We start from the raw sequence: 25,849 nt of genomic DNA on the forward strand, positions 1-25,849 counted from the left end.
GAACCGTCATCCCTCGGAACGCCCGTGTCCAGCTTCTGTGTCGGGAAGAGCTCACACGTTCCCTGTGGGATTTCATCTAGTGGTATAGAGTTACTTTTAGAACTGCACGGATAACTAATCTTCAAAAATACTCTAAAATGGCCACATTTAAAATTCTGAGTTAACTTACCATGTGTAACAAACCAAACAAAAGCAATAATTATGGAATTACAGGGTCACATTTTAATTCCTGAATTTTACAGTTCAGCATTAATATCACCACATGTATACAAATGGTGTAAAACAAGTACAGTGGTATTTTTAATACAAAATAAACTTCTGTTTTATGGAAAAAAACTATACTTCATATCTACACAGACAGCCCATCTTTTTCCAAACAATAGCTAAAATTAAAACTAACTACAAAAATCTCCAAAACAGAGAAACTGCTTCAGCTTAAACTATTCCAGGAGAAATGGACCCATAACACATATGACAAGAGTGATCTGTGTGGTGGATTGCAGCTGGTTTCATATTTCAGCGTTTCTGACACATCAATTGTCGCTGGGAAACTTCCTCTCATCATGATCTCAGATCACAAACGGGCAAACTAACATTAAAATATTTACAGTTCACTCGCTGCTCTTGAAAATAAAACCTGGACTGTTTGCCTCTGTCAACTCATTTTTGTCACAGTTTGCTTACCTAGGTGGAATGTGCTTTTGTTTTTTTAAAAAGCAGCTTTCGGATTACACCCAGACTCGGGGTGCTGCTTGTTGATTCTGCCTCGGAGAGCGGTGTTGGGTTAGTAATCGTTCTGTCTTGGTCCAAAGTGACTTTGGTGTTAAAACGCTGCTAAATTCATTGCTATGAAAAACCTGTTAGTGTTTCGCAAAGGGGAAGCGGCGGGCTGCTCCAAGAGGCAGCTCCTTTAACACCACAGAAAGTGATTCAAATGCGGCATCTTCCGCAAGGCGAAGGCAACAGCTATGGCGTGTGCCGTGGCAGCCACCGCTTTGACACCAGCAGCTCCTGGAGATATTTTGGAAGCAATCATTCCTTGGCATAGACATTGCTGGATGTCTGAGAAAAAAAACCCAAGGAAAACCATCCATTTTGAATCCAGCTTCTGTCTTCTCCTCTTGAAAAATAGAAATTAAAACTCATTTTGAACTGCTTTCAACAACTCAACATGCACTATAACTGCAGCGGCCCTCCCGCCAACCATGAGAAATGCGATTTCATTGGTAATACATGGTCCCAAAATCTGGATTGTTCTTATGCAAACAGTTAAATTTTCCCTTGAATTTTTTTTTAAAAAGAGGCATTGCTAAAAGAACACAACTGACAGCACCATTACAAAATTAAGATTACTGGGTTCAAAATTTTAGCTTGAATTATTTTTTTTCTTAGTTCTGTTAAACACTGGGGAAACCCTGCAATATTTTTAAAAAAGTGTTTACCATACCGTTCCCTCCCCCTGCCCTCCCGACACCTGAGACTTTCCTTGCTGAGAAGCCATCATCCAGGTTCTGTGAATACTAACCCACTTTTTTAATATTTTTATATTTTTTTTGACAGCCTGAATGGCAGACTCCTTAATAACTAGAAAGATATTAAGTTCCTTGGAAGCTTTGTGTTTACAGAACTAACCCTTTCTAGCTGATATACTGAGTTTCTTTTGCTACTCCTTGCATTGTCTTATATACTCATGGGAGAAAGCTTTCTGAATCAGATTCTTTTTAGCTCTTAAAACAGTTGCAGCATTTGAAACCCCATAATAAAAGTTTTTATTCCAAAGTTTTGGTTTCATTTATGAACCCAGACGTGGTCTTTTCCTTGGAGATGCCTCCTCTTCTTCATCATCATCTTCATCATCAGGATAATCCACTAGGCCAACTAGACTTCCCTGCCAATTGGGAAAAAAAAAAAGGGGGAAAAAAAAAAAAAAAGAAATTTGCACACTGGAAAAAAATACCCAGGAAAGTGCCACGTTAGTCCATTCCTCCCCAGCCAACCTCTGCAGGACATCAAGCCTGCAGCAGGAGGTTTCTTCGCGATGCCTTTTTCATTCAAATACCCACTTGTCTTGAGACGGTTTCTGAACCTCAAGGTTAAAAAAAAAAAAAAAAAACCAACGCTGGAACTTCCTTGCTCTGCTGCATCTGGCCTCAGCATTATTTAAAAAAAAAAAAAAATCACTTTTTAAGCGCCCCACTGGACAGCCACGCAAGCTGATGTGTACACTGCACATCCGCTTTGCTGGCAAGTCTGTGGTGTGTGCAGGAACATTTCTGCCACACTTTCCTGCAGCCTCTTAGGAGTTTGCACAGGCTAGAGTAAAACAACGCACGACTGTATGACATAAAAGAGGTATCACTATACTTCATCTCCTTAAAAATGCGTAATGGTTGTCCACCAGGGAAGGCACTAACGTAGTTCAGAAAAAAACCCAAATCTTGTCTGTATATCACACACAGCAGCACCTGGGCAGTTTTAAAAGCTGAGGAGTGGGAACAGTTAAATTATGCAGAAGATGCGAGATTAAACTGTGCCCAGCAGACATACCAACAGACCCCAGTCCCACCTAACGCCTTCTTAAACCTCACCCAAAACTACTGAGGGCTTAACGAGACAGGGCCTTGGGTGAATTGATACCTAAGACCCTGCCTAGAGGCTAACGCTAACCTCACGACACCGCCCCGCTGGCCTACGCCAGGACAGCAGCTTTTGTGCGAGTTCTCCCACCTTGGTGGCTGTCACCGTTGTGGTCAGGGTTGTGTTCTTTGAAGAGGAGCCGTTGGAGCTTGCTGGTGACGTCTGAGCTGCCATGGATTTACTGTTTGCACCGTTTGCACCATTGGCTGCGCTGGCTGAGTGGGAAAAAGTGAATTTGAATCCCCCAGCTGAAGTCCTTTTTGGAAGATTCTCTTTGTCTTCACTCTCCTTAGCTGAGGGACAAACATTTTCGTACTTAAGTATCAGCTGCACACCATGGAGTACAATCCCCGTCACAGCATAATCACACAGCAAAGGTTGCCCTTTTTTTTTTTTTAAAGTTGTTTCAATCAACAGCTCATCTACTAACCTCACCCAAAGCACGCCAGCATTCGAACCAGGAATGGCACAGATGCTGCGGACGTGGGGACATTGCTCACTTGGCGCACACAAGCACAGATAAAGTTTTGCTTTTGAATGTCATTTAAACCAGAGGCATGCTTGGTGCAATTTAACTCAGTATTTTAACTCTAAACTAGCTTGCAAATACACGTTAGGAATTCATTACTTAATTCCATGCAATACCCCTACTCCTGCTTATGATACAGAGCACAAGCAACAGGTTTGTTGACATGGCATCTGCCAGGTATCTGCCATAGCGCACTTCCAGTACCAACCAGCTGAAGTTGTGTAAATACCTTTTTTAGTTTCCATAAATTTTTCATAGCTATCTGGAAAATCATCCTCCTGTTTTGACTTCTCAATTGGAGGCACAACAGCTTCACCTTCTTCCTCTTCGTCTTCATTGAACCACATTTCTTCATCCTCCTCTAAGGCTCTTGCATCTCTGCGAAATCTATTGCTACGCAATATAGATGGAACACTGTAAGAGACACATGACAAGCCATTCAAGTCTTGCCTGCTGTTCCAGACTCGGCCAGGACCGGAAACGGCTCCTGCTGCTTCAGAGTGAACTCAGTGCGTTTGGGAAGGCAGTCCAGCTCCCTCCCCGGTTCTACCACCAGCGTAAGCGTCGCCAAAACCCCAGGTGGCAGACAGAGCCCCAGCTCTGAATGACAGAAGAAGATTCTGCCCTTCGTAAGCTGAGCGTTTTCCAAATGTATCATTTAATATACTCACAAATATGAACTCCACTACAGTAGGCCCCAAGGGAAGCCAGATGGGCGTTACTCTAACTGAAGAAGTTTTCATCGAGACTGAAAACCAACCCCAATCCCAGCCTTCAGCCGCTTCTGCCCTCTAGGAAGGAAAAAAACTGGCCAGCAGTACTACATAATGGCACTGTCATTTACCTGTTCAGTTTCTGGTTTTGTCGGTCTTTTTCTTGCTCGTATTTTGTCTTCAGTCCCTTGAATGTCTGAACATATTCGATAGATTCAAGTGCATTATAAAAGTTTTCAACTATATGTGCAATAAGGGACTTGATATCTTCCTGCATAAGAACAAAATGGCATTTCAGTCTCAAATATTAACATGCAGAAGCCCAAAAAGCTTTAGAGTTTGCTTTTAAAAGTAACTGATTCATTGTCCCGAGTCGAAACTTTATTGTAAAGAACAAACACGAAGTAATCAGCTTCTTCCTTAATAGAAAAGCTGAGATCTAGAAACAATTATTGAATTTCCCATATAAACAGACCATATGCTCAGTACCGCCCCAATTCTATCGGTGACAGTTTGATTAAAGCATGGCGCTTGCTATCTAGAATTGAGCCTTCTTGAGAGAAACACGAGCTTAGCTGTGCCTCGCTCCCCCCAGAGTTGCACCCCTCTTTCTAGCCCCCAGTAACTGCAGCCGCACACGCGGGATTAGGCACCTTTTGGTCACTCATCCTCTGACACATCCCGCTGTCTCAGGCGAACCTTAACGCTCATACTGCGCCGGCAAAGGCACCCAGAGACACAAGGCGTTCTCCTCTGGCTGGAGAAAGACACCAGCTACGATATCCCATGACTAAAAACTGCCCTTCATTTTCACAGGCCACAAAGCTTCCCCGAGACTTCCCTGCATCAAGGCATCCACAGCTCAGGAGGGGTTGCAAGTCCTTGTTTTCCACCCCAGCAAGACAAGCAGCCGGCTGCCCGGCCTCTCCTGTCCACGCTCACATTGTTCCCACAAAGCTACCGATTCCGAGCTGGCACTGGCTAGGAAAGCACACGTGTGCAGGATCTCAAAGGACAAGGATCATTCAAATTTATGGTCAAACTGGCCTCGTTTAGACCCAGTAACACCCAGCCAGGCTTATTCACATATAACATATGTCACTTAATTCCTCGCTTCAAGGTTTGGCCGACGAACACCACAGTCAAGCACACAGCAGAACTTAACCCACAGGGTACTTTATGCAGACTTGCACATAAATGGGGCCGACACAGACTCTGTACCGGGACAATCAAGTAAAACCAGCGTGAGGCAGCTTACTGGCTCCGTTCTATTTGGGTATTTATCTATGGGATTTCCACTTTTTGATTTTAAGTATTAATACACTACTTCAAGGGAAAGATTGGCATTTTGTATTATTTCTACCTGAGATGTTGCACACGTGTAAGAGCTGAAGAAGCTGCTTAACTTACCACTCTGATGAATTCAAACAGCTCAATCACAGCAGAGTTGAGCAGATTGTATCTAGTTCCATTATCCAACAGAGCATTTATAACTGGTTCAAACAGGTTTCCCTTGGTGATATAACGGTTATAAAATTCATCTTTTAGACCAATTATTCTCCTCATAAAGCGAAGAGCGCCTGTATGAAGAAAGAAATTCAAGAATTTAATAACTACATGCCAGGGCTGCGACCTGCTTCTCTTGGAAAGAACAGAGCAAACCTGATGTTACTGAGAGGAAGACACATCCCCAAACCAAGAGCATTAAAAACCACTTCCTCAAAGTTCAGAAGAAACATTTGCTGACAGGCAGCCTTTCTTCCGTTCCTTGACCTTCCTGGTATTTGAATGGGATCAGGGTCCATGAATTTCTTTTTGAAATACGGCAGCAATAAACTTTAGCACACGTGAAGTTAAACTGTTAGCTCCTTCCCGTTCTTTTCAGTGTTTACCTCCCAGAATCAGCCCCAATAGATACCAAGGTTCACAAAATGTCATTCGCTCTCCACCAGGAGCACTGTATTTATGATGTAATTAAGAAATGGCAGAATTTCCATTTAAATGAGATAAGACAGCTCATATGACCCTTGCTCTCATAAAGACTTGAAAGGATCACTGCGGGCTTCAAAACATACAACAATCCTCCTCCCACCATAAACTGCACTGGTCTACATTAACAGACATCTGCTGCCATTTTTCCAAAATTACCTAACAGCTAGTCAGTAATAAGTAGGAAATGAACATGAATTTTGGATTTAAGTATACACTTCTACTCATACACATCCCACGCAGTACCTACAAAGGGTTGAAGAAAGAAATCACAACAGCTCCATACTCACACAAGGCCAGAAATGTGTGTTTTGAATTCATCAAGACCAGTACTCTTCTTAGCAAATCTTTGTTCATAATGTAATTCTTGATGTGATACGTGTGGTGTTCCACACAAAAAGTAAGCAGCTCCAAAATTAAGGCAAGTAGTTGTGCCGTTTGATAATTATCTACAAGAAATATTAACGCCTTAAGTTATTAAGACAAAAAAAGTACTGTCATGCACCAAATCATCACCAAGCTCAGCTGCTACTGCAGTTCCTGACATGTTTTTAAGGGCACACTGGATTGCTTTAGGAAGCGGGACACTGAGTCAGAACAAACCACCACACACAAATTTGGCTTCCCCCCCCTCCCCCACCCAGTCACAAAAATCACTCTAAACTGGCAGTGGCACTTCTTCCAGGATCAGCAAGTTCCAGGTTACTGCAGTCCAGACTAATTAGCAACGTCTTCATAATGCTCAAAGAATAAGCCCACACAGATAAAAATCCCAACTGCAGAACTCGCCTACGTCTCTTTGCTCCATATTCTGCTAACAGTGATTTAAACTTTCAGTGGCAAGGCTGACTGGGGTGGGGGTGGGGAAAGTGAAACTCAGTACAAAAGCGGATGAAAATGTTTCTTCAGCTTCCTGTTGCCGAAAGGGAAGCAAAGCACCTACATCTCTTCCAATAAAAAGTATTTAAAAAAATAAAGAATGGACATATCTAACTTTTTTTAAAAAAATAAAACCACTATACACACCATACAAGTTTCAAAACTCAAGGTAAATCAAAACTTACCAGGACAAACTGTATTACTCTTAGTGGACCCAACTACTGCATCTGATAAACAAAAGAAAAACAAAAATCAGAAAAATATTTTCAAAGCACTGTAAATATTTAAAAGATGGGGATAAACAATCAATTCTGCCAGCTGTTCACACTTTTCATCAAATCAGAAGTTTCTGTAAGCTACAGGGGAATAAACACACAGCAAAAAAGCAAGCGGAGATTTCTGTATTCAATTTACACTACAAAGTTTTAAATTCAGCTAGGTGAAAATATGTGACCTCATACTTAGGAATATTATTCCTACCTAGATGAAAGTGACTACTCTAAATTTTTCAAATAACATTACAAAATGAGTAGTACAGATATTCTGCATGTTTGGGTTTTTTTGTATAAAATGCATAAAACATTTATTCTTCTGACTTAACATGGGAAGATGGGTAAGACAAAAGAAATGTTTTTCCCAAATACATACTGGTCTGATTTGATCTCTTTGAAAGAGCACTCAGAAAAAAGTCTGACTCGAGAGACCGTGATGATGTTAGGTTTCTGTCTGTACAGTACTAGAGGCAAAAACTGCTGTTATTTGTGTGTGCCGGAGATTTCCAATTCTTTTGCTGTCACCAGGAAAAATTAAAAAGGAACAAGACGAAAGAGTTCCAAGTTGTATTTCTCTGAAGAGTTCTGTTTCAGCATTTCCGTACTACAGCCAAGTGAAAACGTCTTCAGAGTGAATCACCTGAGCACGCCGGATGCCTGGACTCATGTAACCACTGATGAACATCAAAGCATTTTGTAAACTTTTAGACTAGTATACAATTAACAACACACATCAAAGAGATACATATTTTACAAAGCACAGCATAAAGACGTGTTACCATTCAAAGCTGCAGAAAGGGCTATCCAAACGTCTGCTCGCAGAACCGCTATCACGGGAGAAACAACAGTTTTCAGCAAGCGTCTTCCCAGCTTGCAGCACAGGCTTATCACTGTTACCACGACTGTAAGTCCCTTGAGAACTTGGGGGGAGGAACAATAATAAAAACCCCCGACCCAGCATTACCTTTTTCACATTTATCTTCCGATGTATTAGCCAGTAGCGGTGCAGTAAGGACGTGCATACAATGGTTGTAGAAGAAATTGAGAAATTCACTTTTTTCTGTTTTCTAGAACAAACACAACCTTATTAAATACAAGCATTTGTATCTAACCTTTTAAATAAAGAGCAGTAACATAAGAAGCAGCCTACAACTCTGTCGACTCCTTCAGGTCTGCCTGTGTCTCTTTGGTTGGGCCTGTAACATTGTCTTCACTCAATGAAGACATGTGTCTTTATTTTGGGAAAAGACCTGCGAGGCATCAAACCAACCCAGCTAGCACCAAAAAAAAATCCCTACCGCAGATGCAAATATATACTGCAAATACATCAGCGACTCAACGCGTGTCACAAAATTTGCTTAAACCCTTGTTAAACGCAGTAATTTTATCCATAACAACATGCAAACCTTTCTATGCTAAAGAAAAATTACGATCTGGTCCACTTCACTACATTATATATAAAGATAGGTGTATCAACATACGAGTAAGATTACAACGTGTTTTCCTACATGGAGTATGCATTAAATTACAAATACATTGTACTTTGGTTTGGATTCAAAATGTCAGCAGCTGAAAGGAAGGAGCGATCCAAGTTTTAAAGCGAACTGCTACAAATCTCCTATTCTAACTTTGCTGTCTAAACACACATGAGCAATTTGGAATTCAAAAATATAAATACATCCTCCACTAACTATGGCACCAGTTGGATGAAGCTGCATCCTTTTTGTGCCATTGGTATTAAACCACTGATTTGGTTTCAGGCAGACGCTACTGGACTCTTCTTTCCCCATTTCCCATCCAGCTCGCAGGAGCCGTGATCACAGTAGTGCTATTTCCCAGAAGCACAGGACCGCTTGGTTTGATAAATACTTGCACCACGTCACATACGCATATCTTTTATTATCAGAAGTTAATGGAAAATTTTAAGCTGATCAGGCCACATACAACACTCAAAAGAAAACACATCTTTAATCCTCAGACCACAATAACAGTAACAGAGAACATCAAGTTATTAATTTTGCTGAGACAGTAAAGTGTCTTTACCCCTTTGTATTTTCTTACATTAGCTGTGGCCAACATATTCTCTGGGTCTATCAGAGTACGCAAAAGGCCCATTAACTGAACGGCTCCCCCAAGTTCAGGATCAGTATCGCAGATCATCTGCTCAATGACCACATTGATGAGGAGGATATCCTGCAAAAAAACCAACCCAAACCAACAAACCACAAAATAACTAGACACGGTTTCAATAGTGGAATGACTTCCCTAGTTTCTGTATCAAGTTTCTTTTTTTTTTTTCCTTAAGTGAAACAGAAAAATTGTGTTGTATTTAGACACTGGCATTCTGTCAAGCACAGCCCCCCCCCCCCCCCCCCCCCCCCCAGAAATCACTGCTAGGCCGACCTACAATCTTACTGCTGTGAACACATGGAAAACCAACTTGCTCAGACACTTCTGTATCTTACATCTACTTTTCCCTACGTTTCCAGTATCTACATTTTTCGGCACATATTGTATCCCAAATTCTGGAGAGGTTTATTGGGCACATATTGTATCCCAAATTTGGAGTGGTTTTTTTCTTCCCCCTGCCCCCCCCATTTGTTTTTTTTGTTTGCTCTAAAATTAGTCTATTCAGCAAATGCCCCAAACACTTTTACTTACATCATCACTCTGCTGGGCCTCTTGCATTACAAATTCTCGGACCATGGATGGACTAAATTCTACCAGATAAGAAAATATATCTGTAGCAGCAGATCTAACTTGCAGATCATCCATTCCCTAATTAAAAAACATAAATAAGCAATTTATTAGAATAAATCAAGTTTGGTATTTATGATCAAGTAAAGCTGCAAAGAATAGGGAATTAAAAGTTTTGAGAACATTTTATTACAAAAGTTTATATGAAAGACACAGTAATTCAGTTACAGAACAAAAATCAATCCCCAGCAAAACCTTTTCCCCACTATTTCCCTCCTTTAGAAAGAAGGTAAGGTTTTCTGTGAATCTGCTAGCCCTCATTTAGGCAGGAAACATATTGTGCTGCTTACTAGAATATCTAAGGTGCTGATATTCTGTACCCATTACCCACAGTTTATTGATTTCGCATAAAAGGACCAACTGTACAAATCAGTTTGTACAGAAGTTTCTGTACTTACTTACAGGCAACAAGAATTAATAATTTTACTTAAGGTATGTAATTTCCTGTGGTAACCGTACAGCTTCTAAGCCTAAAATATTAACGTAACAGGAAATACTGGGACTGGTCTAGCCCTGGAAAAGAATAATGAGATTAGGGTTTATCTAATCACCGAAAAGCTGTATGACTTTTATAGGACAGTCGGTGTCCTTTGCTAAGTTCAGAGACTGTTACTCTAGAATATCAAACCCCTTCAATTTATAGTTTCTGGCTAACATCAGCACTGACATATGATTGCAAAGGTCAGGCAGCAACAGCTGCTGGAACCAAAGGAGTGAAAAAAATTATGTTTTCACATAATGATTAAGCTGATTAAGATAATCTGCTTTATACCTCTGAAAAGACAGGATTACGTGATCTTTCGGATAGGAACAAGCTAACAGTTCAAGATTATCTAAAAATACTTTTTTGGCACTGTTCCAACAACAACAGGAAAAAAAAATCAAGCTGCCACATTAAAAATTGAAGGGTACTCTTCCTCAGCTACATTGTCAAAAGGACTGCATTTATCACAGACCTCTCCCTCATGTAAAGTAAAAATAACATTAGCGATAAAGTCAGGCTACTTCCGAAAGATGTCCACAGTTTTCTGATCCTGAACGTTACAATGGATTTCAACTTCCAGCAGAACAAAGCTGTCCAATCAAACTTGCACAAAGATGCTTAGCAGATCCAGAAAAAACCTGGTTAAATGGCTGTGGGTTTAAAACATTTTATTAATATCAGCATTATGTTTTCACTTACCATTACAATTTCAAGAGCTGGAAGAATTCCCAACTTTGCCAAAGTTTTGAAAAATGCATCTCTGTTTTGAGGTTGTAACGTCTGAGAAAATGCGCAGAATTCCTTGAAAAAGTTAACCTGTCATATAGGAAAAAACAACCTCAGGTGTACTGGATTCAGAAAACCCTGCAAGTAGGAAACTGTTACAATTTGTATCCATTTGTGTACTGGCTGGTATGCTCCTTCCTAGAAAGTGGTATCATTCTGGTTCTCTCTCCCCCAGTCTTCAACAAAGGAAACCAAAAGGAAGTAAAACCAACAAAAAATTGCCACCAACTTAAGGGGTGAAATTTACTTCAGAAACAAGTCGCCTTGTAGCTATTTTACCGCACCTGGCATATGAGGGATTTACACTCCTGTCCGGTGTGCCTGTTGTTTGCTAGAACAAAGATGCTTCTCTTGCTGAAAGCAAGATTTTAACAAGGCATTTTAAGCTGCTACAAGGTTCAATAATGTTTGTGATATAACTATTAGGGACTGCTGGTAATCCTCACAGTCAAAGGACTTTATAATCATTCAAAAAGACCTTTTAAGTACAGTGAAAAAGGCAGTGTTCATACGACAAATGTAAGTGACGTGGTACGTTAATGAGTACTTGGGAGAAAGTATAACTTGAGGTCTAGGACGTCAGCTTAGTGCTTTCTCAACAATAAAATAATTATTTAGAACAAATAAATCAGAGCTTACCTTGCAAGAAATACCTTGCTAGTGAGTACATAAAAGCTACAGTCGAAATGATTCTAGGGTTACAAAAAAGTGACTGCAGAACCAGAACAGTTTTGGTATTTCTACCTAATCCAGACCTGCAGTTTAAAGCATTCAAAGAACCACCAAGACCACTGACTTACCAATTCACATCGCTTGTCATCATCTGTAGCTTCATCTGTTAATTGTGCAAAAACTTCAGACAAAAATTTCTCGTCTTCCTGTGTAACACATAAGAAGAACACACCTTACACAATGCTTCTTAAAAGTTAAATCATAGGTCTGTACTGGGTCCCACACTGTAGGAAGTCAACTTACTTTAAGCTTAACTACAAACGAAAAAATACGCATTAGTAGATTTGGTAAATAAGGGTGATTTGGTCCCGTGTCTGCGTCGCCGTGTCATCCCCGGCCCCCTTCCCCCTTTTTTTTTTTCTCCACACCTCCGTTATTTTATCACAAAAAAGGGAAATGCGAGTACGCATTCCAGAGGATCATTCCCAGGGCCCTGTTTCAGTGCTTATTCTGCGCGGTGGAAGCAGGTCCAGACCAGAACCACACGTTAAGCTGAGCACAGGTGATGGTTACTACAACTGCCTTCTGAACCACTGCTCTCTAAAGAACATGTCATCTCCTTTCCTTCTCTGCCATGCCACCCGCTGTGGTTTTCAGCTCTGCCCTACCCCACACACTCACGGTATGATTTGCTACACACCCCCACGCACCAACGTTACAGAAAACGACAGCCTTTGTTCCAGGCTCCCGCCCTGCATGTAGCCTTCCAGGGCAGCAACCGATGCACTTGTACACTACAATCTACCAAGCAAAATACAATTTTTACCATGCTGTACTCCAGTTTAACACCTCCTGCATATTGATTACCCTTTTCTGGATCTGCAGCACTGCAAACATTTCCTCAGCCCACCTATGCTAAGGTGACTAGATTTACACATTGCCAGGTCGCTGCAGCCATGTCCTCGTTAACCTTACGCTCAATGAAACAACCTCTCCCACTTGTAGAGGTCTGGATTTTCCAATCTGGGAAACTTTTGAGTATTACTTGCTTTTCTTATTCAGATCCTCTACTACCAAGACATTTATTTTTAAGTATACATAGGAAAACATTTCACTTCTTGTTAAGCATTTCAGTTAGACCACTGCCTAATACTCAAGAGGTACAAGAAAACCAGGGTGAACTCCATCACCTGTCAACTGGGCACTTTCTGCGCTCTCTGAACGCTGATTTCTCTGTGCTCCTCCATGTGGAACACAGTGTTGCCATTCTCTCAAATCAAATGTCTCTGTTACTTTTTAAATACAATATAAATCTTAAAGCAAATAGTAACATTATGTTACAGCATTACAAAACTATGCATCACTGCACTGATTCAACTCTATAAACTTTACTTACGCATTGAATAAACATGAATGGAATAGCAGCATTCCAATAAATATATATATATAAACATTACATTGCATAACATAGAGGGTATTTTCTGTTTTTGTGTGCTGTTACTAAAATCCGTACGCTTTATTAGACTAACATAATACAGAACTTTTACAATTACAGGAAAGCCTCACAGATTTTTTTTTCCTGAGTATTTTAAGATGTGGAGAATGAAGTGCTTTACAAACAAATGATACCTGGAATCAACATCAGAGCAAGAGCGCAACATACACAGACTTAGTAGTTTATTCTAAGCTTTGCTGGCTTTAACAGCTTAATTAAGCCAGTTTAAAAAAAAAAAAATGACCATACCACAATTAACCACAGATAGGCTAGAAAATCTCCACTACAGAACACCTGGCAACAGAAAGATCTCTTGCTTGTATAAGGCTGCCACACAGTGCAGGCCTGACGCCCTAAAGCGAGGCTGGACCTGGGTTTGTTTTCTGTGCTCACTCGGTTTCCCACATGCTGCCCTTCATGGACAGCAGCACCGGGATCTACTGCTTCGCAGCACGTAGCAAGGAGCTTTACTGCTGCAGCAAACACAATCTCTTACTCCTATAAACTGCATTCTCCTAGGGAGCTTTGCCAGTGTATTTAGGGTAACAAGACTCCTAACGTGTACACCAAACCCAAAGGAGCTTTAGAGTTCTTGTGCCACAACAAAAAGCCGATTTACACCAGGGGACTGCGAAAACAGTCCTGAAGCTGGGGTCTGTACCACCATGTAATTTTCCTCAAGCGTAACTATCAAGAACACCTCTTCTGTGTGTGCTTTCTTCTTAGCTTGTATTCTCAAGGCAGCTTAAACGATGCAAGTATCAACATTAAGCCACCATGCATGCCTCGATTTGTCTTTAAAACAGACAGGCAAACCTACGTGCCAGATACTCTCTCTACTGTGGCAAAGACAGCAGTGAGAGAGCAGCAAAGAACCATCAGAGGACTTCAGAACTTTCTTCAGAGAGTACTAGAACCAACAGGGAATCATAGCTTTCTGTTACGGCACAATTAAATATTCAGTACGGTAAAGCCTAAATGAAAAATAATGAACTTTAAAGAGTTAAAAATCTCTTAAATGGAAAACAGGACCGTGGCCTCAGAAGATAATACGGAAATTATTTTTAGTTTTAGAAAAGTAACATATGCAAAAGAATGAAAAGGAAAATCTTTAACACAACGTCATTAATTTTACAAGTGGGATTTACTTCTGAGTTTCTTTCTGCTATTCAACCACAAAGAAGAAACCAGAAAGAAGCCTGAAAGCTTATTCATGCAATTCTCTGCAATTCTGTAGTTTTGATTTTTTTTCCCCAGTCACCTACTGCATTCTTTAGAAATATTCCTTATGGTAATGTTATTTCTCCAGTGCCCTGATCTTTCCACAATTTTAACTACCTTCCCCCTTGATACATTTTCCTAGTTCACCCTATTTTACAGAGACTATCCACGCCCAAAACCGACAGGTTTATCATGTTCTATTCTACACAAATGAACCATTTTGCTAAGGATACAGATCAGAAACAGAATAAAGCCACTCTGGTACCCATCAGTTTGCACAACAAAATTGAATTGAAAATACCCAAAACGCCATGAAGTTCACATGCAGCTCTTCACCAAGGCGCCATACACGGTCCAGCTTGGTTGTCACACAACTACTTTTAAGCCTGCTTCTGGCTACGAAGTATGCAGTAATTTTTTTGATATAGCGACATATTGGTTATTTATTAATTATTACTTCTGGATGTCAGTATGAAGAAAAAAAGCCCAACAAACTACTTTATACTGCAACATAAACATTTGGAATTAGTACCATAAAGTAACAGTAGTATAACAGGAATGGTTCTGAACATGCTCTTTTGAATCAGATTCAGAATTTGTTATACGGACAGCACACATGTGCTTGAGATAGAATACAAGAAGTTGCTTGTTCCCTAAATACCTAGACAAAACCAGCTCAAAATGTGTATGTTACTTGTGAATAAAGGAGAAGAACCCTTAACTGTTTACAAGCCATTAAAAAATATTAATATACTCACCTGAAATCTACGATTTTTAAAATACAAAATAAAAGGTATCAGAAATAAGGGGAAGCATTCAAAACACTACGCAAATGAAAGCGTGTATGATTAACTTACACAATGTTAAAAGAGCTGTAATCAATTTTGTAACTACAGCTAGAGGTTTCTATACATAATCCATCTATACCATACTAAACCCACTTACCTGCAACATACTGACAATCTCAACTTTGTTGAAGAAAATAAAGGAAGTGAGGGTAGAAAGAAAATTCTCTTCAAAAACAGATGGTGTCGGTAAGATGATGTCCTGAATATATTGTACCCTGTAAGTCTGGTGGATTTTTTGCCTGAGTTCAGAGTCTGTTATAGGAATAACCTCCTTAAATTTTGCTGTTTTGGTCAAGAACTCCCTGTGCCGTTTTGGCTGAGCCAAGGAAGGATCATACTCAAGGCATCCAACAACATCCATAATACACTCATCGGAAAACATCACCTCAAACAGAGTTGCTTTGTTGAGGAACAAAATTCCTCTAATGATTTCATACAGATGATGTAAGCCTTCGGTGTTCTCCAGATTCTCGCAGACCTGGAAAAGCTGTAGTAGTTTTTTAATATAGCCTTCATTCTCCAAGGCCAGCGCTAGCTTTTCTCTACGGATGGGTGAGGAGAGAACAGAGGTAACTAGGTCAGCAATCTCTTCAAGTTTGTTGAGTTCACAAGTAGGAAGGTCAATCAAAGGACTAGTTTCAGGCATTTCTTCTATGTGTTCCTCTTCTGACTCAATAAGGTCCTGCGTGACTTCCACTGAAGGATCTTTACCTTGAACCTAAGAAGAAAGCACACATAATTACTGTCTCATCCCAAAACATACATAAAAATAATCAAGTCAGTAACAAGAATAACAGGCACATAAGCCCTCCTGTACCTTCTTCAGTTGCCTAGAAAATGTCTACCTGTGCAGAAGTGTGAGTTTGCTGCCTCTAAATTCTACATTTAAAATTCCCTACCGTTATCCTCAATAGTACCCTAGCAATACCTGTGCAGATAAGAAATCTGAAGCACCTTGGAGACGAGCACAAAATAAGAGAAGGATGTACCAAAACCTTTCGGTGTCTCAAACAGAAGGACATGAAGCCTTAAACTCATAGGAAGAGCCCACAGCTATACCAACATTAAGTGAAACAACAAAAAGACCAAGAACAGAGGCAGGAAAAGGTCCCAAGTACTGAAATCGAACAAGAGAAGGAAGCTATTGTGTCCCACTATGCTTTCCTTCCGCCTCATCTGTCCCTTTAGCTCCTTTTCCCAGTCTTCCACATATCCTATACTTCTCATTGCCCCCACTGATCCAGAATTTGTAACCTCCTGTTGTTAACTCCTGCAAGGAGGACTGCATGTTATGCAGGAGTCTCAAAGGACAAAGCAGGAAGAATTCTGGAGTCTGATGGCAGTGCCTAAGGTGTACAGCGCCTGAGCCCAGGGAGACCTCCCCTCACACCGGCCATCAGCTCAGCCCCAATTTCAAACCAATTTAAAACCTGGACTATTTTTTATTAGGCACATACACTTGCGGTTACTAGGATCCATTACTTTCAGAACTGGCTGAGAAGACATTATACCCCAAAACATGCTAAGATTAACAATGCATCTAAATCGCCTAGTTTTTTCAAAGGAAACTGCTAGGAAATCTGAATTCTATGCTTCTTAACAGCTTTACATTGCATCATTTCAATATCTGAGAAGGTTATGACAAATTCCAACATGAAAGCCCAGGTTTCCTCTTTTAAGTACACACAGGCACAACGCCATTGACTTCTTACTTCCAGAGTTGAAAACATAAAACCTATGCTGTTTCATAATAAAACAATGACGACTGAAATACCCGTAACACGCAGATGGCCTATAAGACTTGGGTCTTGATGAAAAAAAGTATCACTGACATTGCTGTGCTCATACAGCAATGCCACCCGTGTCTCTCACGGTGAAGTATCTAGCCTCCTATGCGTTACAACGCATTTTCAGTTCCACTGCACTCCAACAAGTCACCTTCCTAAGGCTGCTGGGCAGAAGAACAATGAAAATGCAGTACTCTCGATTTTCCTTTTCTAATAAAAACAACCAACCCCTAACATGCCTAGCACCTGAGTTTCACCATTACATTGATTTTTCAGAAGAGTGAAATTCAATTATGAATGCAACAACTACTGTTCTAAATAGCAGCAACTTAAGATCTTCAACAGAACAGCCACAGAAAATAATGACGAGTATGTGCTTCTCTTACAAGTAGGTTTAAAAATTACAGCCAATACATAAAGTCACAGAAGTCACAAAAACATCTGGAAGAAACAGAATATTAAAGTTAACTGTACCTGACAGATTTTTTCCCAGATTTCATCACAGCCAGCTTTTTCTTGAAAACTCAGTGCTAAATCATAATTTTCTGCTTCTGACCAAACAATCAGGGTGTCCTGTTTAAAACGAAAAACAAAAAGAAATAACTGTTTCTGAAAGAGGTCTATGCTGCATATTAATCTGCATTCCACCAAATCATATGTCTACAGAAGAAATAATTTTAATTTAGAAGTTACACTTGTCAAAAAAAGAACATAAGACACTAAAATATTAAATCACCTGTTCTGCCATAAGGGACATCGCCCTTCTTTCTTTGCTATTTTATGACCACTACCTCATATATTATGTATTTAAATATACCTTTTTTCATATCCAGAGCACTTATAATGGTATTTTTCTGCAACACACTTCTAAGCCAACAGCCTTGAAAAGGGAAAGCACACGTTGTAGGAGATTAAGAAAACCTGCAGTATAACAATTTAAGTCTTCTGAGATTTAATAAAGTAGAAACAAAACCCCAGTATTACAGCGTTTCCTCCTCAGAAAGGGTTTAATACAGCTTTCACAACTTGAGAAATAATGCCTAACTAATGTGAAAATACTCTTTTCTAAATTAAAAGACATACAGCCTGAGTAATATAAAAATTCTTTAAGTTCTTACTAAAGTTAAAAGCATCTTGCCAACAGGTATTTTTGTTTGAGCAAGCTTCTTTTTCTCTGTCACTACTGCCTCCATCAATTCAATTTCACTTTCACAGTATATCTGGAAGATTCAGCTAGAATTTCTGAATAGAAGATTTTTTTATGACATATTAGGACACCTGCTGCTGTACTGTAAGGAATGTAAGCCTGTGCTTTAACATTCAAACACATAGTTCAGCATCCTACAGTAAACTCATCTTCATGTTAAAATGTTCAAACTGAATGGCTCTCTGCTAATTTTGCAGTACATGTCACAAGCTCCAACAAAACAGTTCAACGTTCTGCCAAGTTTGTTGACTTCCTGAACTGTTACCACATCTTTTTTTTTTTTTTTTTTTTTTTTACAAAAAAAGAAAAAAAAATCCAGCAAGCCCTTGCTTAATAGTCAGTAAGGTAATTTACTTCCCACATTTACAAAGGTCAATAGTCACCACACAGCTTATCAAGGCTATGAAGTCTTTACCTTATGCATCACTTTTACAGTAAACAAAATATTCAAAGTGATATCTTCAAGCTTAGCAACCAAACTCAAACAAATATATGACTGGCTTAAAGATACCCAGTATACCTCAGGAAACTCCAGGGGCAATAAGCAACAGATGCAGCTGTCATTTCCCCCTCGCATCTTTACCCTCAAGATACTTCTTGGTTCCCTTTGTGCACCAAAAGACACGAAACAATGAAACTGATCAATTAAAGCGTTCACTCTGCTAAAAGGCCAACCCATGACATGGTATTGTACAACCATCCCCGTCCCTCACGTATCCACCAAAGACAGGACAAAACTATAACTAATACCCAAGTGATCACTGCTACTCATGAACCTACTGTCAGACAGCACTCTGTATATGTTTTTGATAAACAGGTTAGTTTAGGTGGTTTAAACAGATGTTTGCTAGCACAGCTACCCAGGCTTAAAGAGGGCAGGGACTGCTTGTAAGTATTTCTGCTGGCAGATGTGAGGGGACTAACATTTGGGACAGGACTGCTGACAAGCAGCTGGCACGGGACAGTAGGTAAACTCACCAGCATAGCTATCTGAAAAACACACCTCTGTCTCAATAAACAACTAACCAGCTGCTACAGTTACCACTCTGGAACATGAATGAAAATCAGCATCACTGATACGGCAGTAATTCTTCAGTTTATTTCTACGGTAATCTTAATCTCTTAATATCCATGTGTAATTGCATGTTTTGGGGGTTTTGTGCTCGCCTTTTTTTTTTTTTTTTTTTCTTTTAAAGTTTACTATAACATCTTCCTCTTACAGCAACATTGTTGACAAATGCCCACCAACTGATAAACTTCCCTCTTTCAAAACATAATCACAGGTCACACACACCAAAACCAGCAGCACTCCCACAAACTCCTTTTTTTTTTTTTCTTCTTTCTTGTTTCTACATAGTCCTTTAAAGTCTGGAAAGAACTGAGCTCACTGCACTATGGTCTTAACGCTGTTCATGAGAGTTGTTTATTTATACTACTGTATCCTATATTACACTTGCACCTTTATTCCACAGTCACAAATATTAATAGGTAGTATTGCTGCTTTTGGGCTCTGATTCACGTGCGCAAATGGGACAGCTTCATATAGCTGACACGGTTTTTGCTTACAGCTGTCCACCCTCATCTCTGGCTCCTGGACAGCTGAATCTCCATGTTTACAGGGTGCCATTTCAGTGAGCAGTTAACTGGGCTTCAAGGAAAAAGCAGTAACTGTCAGCTGTGGGCACTGAAAAGTCTGATCAGCTCCCTGATCTGGTTCTCTTTCAGACATTAATCAAAAAATAAGAATTCTTAAGTACAATTCTATGGCTGTTAGAGAACTCTGAAATGCTTATCGTGAAACATTCTGTGGAATTACTGATGCCCTGACACTCAAAATCGATACACTTCCAGGTAAGCTGAGACTCAGAGGGGGGCCACATACATGAACAAAGAGGGACACACACACGAAGAAATCCTATTCGTAGCCCAAAACGATTCAAGTAAGAGAAATAGTGCAGTAACTAAAATGACTGCATACATCTATAGATACTGCACTCAAAAATTTTGTGAGAATTCTCGAATTACTGAATGGTACTCATTACAATCTGTACTGCCCACACAAGGCAGAAGTTATGTAAGTTTCTCCAAAAATATTTCTGAAAGACTGATAATTTCCTAAGAAAATATTTGTCCAATACCAGTATAAAACCTACTTGTCTGGCGAACACTTCCTGCATGACCTAGGCCGGCCCACAAACGGACATCTTCCAGGCCTAGCTGCTGCGAGAAACTACCACTCCCACCCGCTCAGATTAGCACTCGCGGTGCTGCTCCATCAATGAGTAACAGCAATGTTCCTGAATTTACTCAAACACAACATACAGACAAACAAAAGAAGAGATATTCAGAACAACAATTTAAACTAAGACTAGTGCAAACCTCTCTTCTGCGTTGGTACTGGTTTGCACAATGTCTGCCTCGCCACCTCTCCTTGTTCCTGCACTAGCCCTCAACCTCACCACACCAGCACGGGTGTGCTGTACAGTGAACCAGACAGGGGAACGTGTGCTGATAAAAATTAACCCAGCAGAAGAGGTATTTCAACGGAATCAGTTTCTTCACCTAAACTGTCATGCAGTAACATGAATACTCGTGCTGGCATGAAAGAGGAGTGAAGAAGCCCCCCTGGCAACTGCTCAGGCTGGTTTTAACAGCACCCCTGCAAATGTGTTAAATCCTGGCCTCAAGGAACTCCCACTTTGCCTCAAGCAAATTTTTCTGTTCTCAGGAGAGTGACGGCAACTCTGTGCAAAAGACAGTATTTGCACACGTTCTTCCTCTCAAGTCTGAAAACAGACAGCGCGGACCTAAAGGACAGTGAACATCAGAAGGCAGTGTTCGCACTAAGGATTTCTGTAGCAGTTTAAAGTCTTACAGCCGTGGAACTGAGAATTACTGCCTGCATAACTGCGCTGGAGGAACAAAGCACAGGATGGACCCACCTGATTTCTCACTGAAGACACGCTCTTCTGCCAGTTTTGCCAGGGAACAGTAACCTCAAGCAGAGGGTGGAACAACAAATGGGTGTGGTAACAACTTTTTAAATTGCTCCTGCTACAGCTTCCAGAACACATCTGACCCTGCCCTTTGGCCAACACAGAGTGTCCAGTGGGGTTATGTAACTCTCAAAGCCTGTGCCCCAAAATATAGGGGGATCTAAAGCTCTCCAGGCTCTCACGTTCTTTCCATACATGTAATAGAGATTCTTCTATGTTGTATGCCGAGCTGCCCAACACCTATTGTCCAACCCGAGTCCTATTTCCCTTGAGAAAGAGGTCATGATTACAGCACACCTAACACCTTGACAGAATTGGATTCTGCACCAAAGCTAGTGACCACAAACATGATTTGAGAAGGCAGGTAACAGGCCTGCCCTGTTTACAGTTAGTTAATAGTTACAGTACTACTTAGCACAAGCAGTGTAATACTGGGAATCAAAGGATGATGCACAGCAACTAAAAACCAACTGGTCTTTCTTTTTTCACAGGATGTTGTGCAAATCACAATTTAATTGAAAACTACCCTATAAACCCATTCAAATAATTTATAAGAGGACAGATGCACAGGCAGGGCACGTTTCCCTTCCATCAAGCCACATCATCTTGTGGCTTTCCCCAAAACCAAGATGATCAGCACCTTAAAGAAAATCCACAACTGAACTCTGGCCAGTGGAAGACAGAGCTCTCCTCCACGCTGCCATTCACCTGCAATCATCTGCCCTGGGCAGATCAGTACAGCCTCAAGTCTTGAGGCTACCCTGTAATAGGCTTCCACATTCAAGTAGCAGGGCGCTGGGGGAATGACTGCCTCTCTTCATCTCTGGTTAACCAAGACATTCTGCCTCAATCTTACCACCATTTTTAAAAAGGATCTGTTCCCAAGACGCCCAGGTGTGACTACTACATTCTTTTAGTGATGAGACTGAAATCTCACAAACTAAGAAAAGCATGGGGATGTTACATTAAGGTCTGCTTTCTGCTACTCCACGCGGAAGCACGTAAAACTTGAGGACAAAGCTCCGTCAACCAAAAGCTGTCTAATTTCACAGGTTAGATAAACCTAGAACCTGTCTCTGGAAATCATCAATTGTGATTCCTCTTCCAAAAAAAAAATCCCAAACCAAACTTCTTCAAAAGAGTGAACAGTGAAGCAAACACTTTCAGCCATGAGGTCACAAAAGCATTAGGGTCAGTAATAAAAGCCAATCAAAATAAACCTCAGCCTGATTTCTTCAAAACTACAACCTATAAAGACTTCCACAAGAAAACCAACCACAGAAGCTACTTAAGTTACTTGAAACTTTGCTACCAATTAAGTAAAGAAGGCTTTCAAATAATCAGTTGTATGAAGTTTCGAAAAACAGCCTGCAAAAGAAAGCACTTTAAAATTTTACAGCAACATAATCTGCATTCTTATTTCATTATGTATTAGTTTCCTCTGCTAAACAGGAAGGAATTCAAGGCTCTTGTCTTTGAACTCTGCAGAGCTCCATGAACACCATCCTCCTTCCTCAGCATGGCCCGCCCCAGGAGAGCCTGTGACTGTCATCCACCTGACTAAAAGAACTAATACCTCGTAAGTGAAAAGTGGAAACCACAGGAAACAGAGCTTTCTGAAAGGCTAGGTTCAAGACTCTGACTCGCTCCTAACTTAAAAGTGAGCCAACCTGTGCTTGAGAGCTAACAAAACCTCTTTCCTCAAATTCTCGTAACGTAACATGTCACTAAAACAAACAAAATCCTTAAAGATTTGTCTCTTCATGACTTAGGAAGAACACAGTTACTGTTTTCTAGGGCTGAAACACTTCTGGATACCATAATGATGAAAAGTACTGAACAAAAGGAACAGAGAGTCTACTGAAGAACAAAGAAACAGACAGAAAAAAACTCCAGTAATAACCATGAGAACAATGCAGTTAGAGACACCACAAATTAATGCAAAAGGAAAAAGCAATAAAAGCAGAAGAGACTTAGCAAGCTAATTTTTTTAGTGGATTAAACAAAAACGACCTATTAACATCGCTCCCAACTGTTTTACTTCTTTGTTTTGCAGAAGGCTTACCCCTAGGAAACGCAACCGTGCAAGTAAGTCTCACCATGGCCAGCCACTTTGCTTAGGATAGCAGAAGTTTCCAAAGCTTAAAACAAAAACTAAACAGCAACAATGAAAGAAGTCCCACAAAGACAAATTCCATCGTGTTATTTCCAGAAAAAGAACTTAAGAAGTAAATAAGCTGTAGCAGAACTGGCCAAAGTTTTGCCTTCTTAATTGGGCAATTATTTCATACTGCCTGGGATAGGAGACAAGAGTTACACGTGTATTTTTCTAACTATATTTCCTGTAATAAGTTCAACATTTATCCAAATTGCATACATTCTCTTCAAAGCCTAAAGTCCAAAAGGGTTTTTTTTGGAGGTCCATACTTTTAATTTCTAGAACGTGAAGTATTACAGCACCCACACGCTTCTAAGCAAGTTTTTCACCTTTATGGAAAACACCATTGACAACTCCATGCCATGCTGTCTTCCCTTTTTTTTTTTTTCTTTTTTCTGGAAAATGCAATTACTTTTGAGTGTAAAACAATTCTTCAGCATCAGCAATCAGAAAAAAATAAAGCTTAGCAATAATACTTGCCTGCTGTTTTTGATATGCAGTATTTGGATTTATCTTCGATTCTAACAGTAACGAACCTGGAAAAGTTATGAAGACATATTTACTGAATTTACAGAATCAACATCACGCATCTTATAACCGCCCACGTGCCAGCCAACATGTGCTCAATCTAATCTGTATCTTACAGAAAATCCAGAAGAACTACCTTCTTCAAACCTAATTCCCTAAAATAAACCAGGTAAGAGAACTGAACAGAAATATCCATATTAAGATGTACTTTTCTCTTCCAATTTAGACCAAAATTCTCTGTAGCCATGTTTTTTCTCCTGAAACCTGGTGGACAACTAGCTTGTTTCAAGGCCGCTTAGCAAACCTACACACATTTGCACCAGGTAACACACTGCCCAACATAAAAATGTTTTTGCCCATAGAAGCCACGTGGGCCATTTGCTTTTATTTCCTTCAACTGTCCTTCAGAAGTGAATCATCTAGATACTATAAACCTTTACCTTGTGTATGCAAGTAGTGTATGTATCCTGGCAACAGCTTCAGAGTAATTTATACCAGTCTTAGGTGGTTTATTTAGCACATTAGCACCTGTCGGCTGACAAAGTGGCATGTACCCTCCTCCCCCCTCCAAAACAGACCCTTAAGGTGACTTTAAAGCGCAATAAAACACGCGGAACACCAGGCAACTCAAACACAATCGGTGAATTTCTAAGGGTAAAAAACCAAAACCCACCAACTTTTTACAGTAGCAAGAAGGGGAGGAAAAGAGCACTTCAAAAGCTAGCAAAATCATTCTGAAAGCGAACAAAATGTCGCCTCATGTAATAACAACTTTTAACTCCTTTCAGTCAAAAGCGACGGAGCCGTGCAGGGGATCTGGCAGCGAAAGGCTAGGGCCGCGGCCCTAAGCACCGCTGCGGCTCACCGGGGGAAGGGAACTTCGAGCGGAGCCGCAAGCTACAGGGAAGAAAGGGGGGCACAAAAATAACGATCGCTGTCCTTCGGCGCCTTCCCTGCCGACCGGGGAAGGGGAGGAAGGCGCCAGCAGCCGGGCCCGGCGGCGGCGGGTGTCAGCGCGAGCGGGCGCGGCGGGGAGGCCCGCGGGGCCGGGCAGCGAGGGGGGCAGCGAGAGGGGCAGGCCCGGGCCCGGGCGGCCTAGGCCTCCGCGCAGCCCCGGCCACGCTCTCACCGTCCGACTCGGCGCGCACCAGCAGCGACATCCCCTTCAGCCGCTCCACGTAGGTGGAGGAGACGTGCCCGGTGCCCCTGTCGTCCCATTGCCGATCTTCGTTGAGGGTGTAGACCTTCACCCGCCGACGGGTGTCCGACATGGTGCAGCCCCGGCCTCGGGCCTCCGCGCCGGCCCCGGGCGCAGGCCCGGGCCCGCTCCGCCTCCGGGGGGCGATGGAGCGAGGGCGGGGGGGGGGGGGGAGGGGGGAAGCAGGGCGGCCGGGCCGCTCAGGGGCACCGCGGGGCCTTTAACGCGCCGCTTTTCATGGCTCCCTGAGGGCGAGAGAGCGACGCCGCGCCCCGGCTCGGGCCCTCGCTGGCGCCGCTCCGCCGCCTCAGCAGCTACCGCCGCGCCGCCGCCATCTTGTAACCCGACTCTCGCCGCCTTTCTCTTCCTCCCAGCCCGGCCACGGGCTCCCCTCGCAGGGGCTACGGAGGCCGGCAGCTGCCGCCGCGCCGCCGACGGGACGGCGGCGGGCGGGGCGGGACGGGGCGGGGCGGGCCCACCGCCCCTCGCTCCCCCGGCCACTCACACGGGGCTGCCAGCGCTTCCCGGCTCTGCCCAGCCGTGCCTACCGCCGCCCTGCACATTGTCGAGCAATTTCACCCGTGAAAAAAAATTTAAAAAGCTTGAAAAATATTATTTCATTGTTAGAGCCTGGGAGCTGGCAGCAGCACAGACACAGCCTCCCCGGCGGCAGGCAAGGGGCCGGCGCCATGA

General features: G+C 41.6%; 1 protein-coding gene across 5 annotated transcripts; it reads right to left on the reverse strand.

The window, feature by feature from the left end:
- Nucleotides 1-199: 199 nt before the first annotated feature.
- Nucleotides 200-25,544, reverse strand: PPP4R3B (protein phosphatase 4 regulatory subunit 3B). Of its 5 annotated transcripts, none has more exons than XM_055815921.1 (16): nt 25,088-25,544; nt 23,911-23,966; nt 17,544-17,642; nt 15,380-16,000; nt 11,847-11,924; nt 10,960-11,076; nt 9,681-9,797; nt 9,063-9,212; nt 7,984-8,086; nt 6,933-6,974; nt 6,159-6,317; nt 5,290-5,459; nt 4,011-4,150; nt 3,396-3,559; nt 2,728-2,930; nt 200-1,888 (listed from the first exon to the last, which is right to left on the reverse strand). In XM_055815921.1, exons 1-16 carry the CDS (start codon nt 25,227-25,229, stop codon nt 1,793-1,795), a joined length of 2,457 nt encoding a protein of 818 aa, XP_055671896.1. In that variant the 5' UTR covers nt 25,230-25,544; the 3' UTR covers nt 200-1,792. The 5 variants fall into 5 exon arrangements, with proteins under 5 accessions (XP_055671896.1, XP_055671898.1, XP_055671897.1 ...); XM_055815923.1 differs by having other exon boundaries at nt 2,728-2,852; nt 3,396-3,580; XM_055815922.1 differs by having other exon boundaries at nt 9,081-9,212; nt 25,088-25,543.
- Between the last annotated feature and the right edge of the window lie 305 nt (nt 25,545-25,849).

Source organism: Falco peregrinus, chromosome 11 (genome assembly GCF_023634155.1).
Source record: "Falco peregrinus isolate bFalPer1 chromosome 11, bFalPer1.pri, whole genome shotgun sequence".
NCBI classification, from domain to species: Eukaryota; Metazoa; Chordata; class Aves; order Falconiformes; family Falconidae; genus Falco; species Falco peregrinus.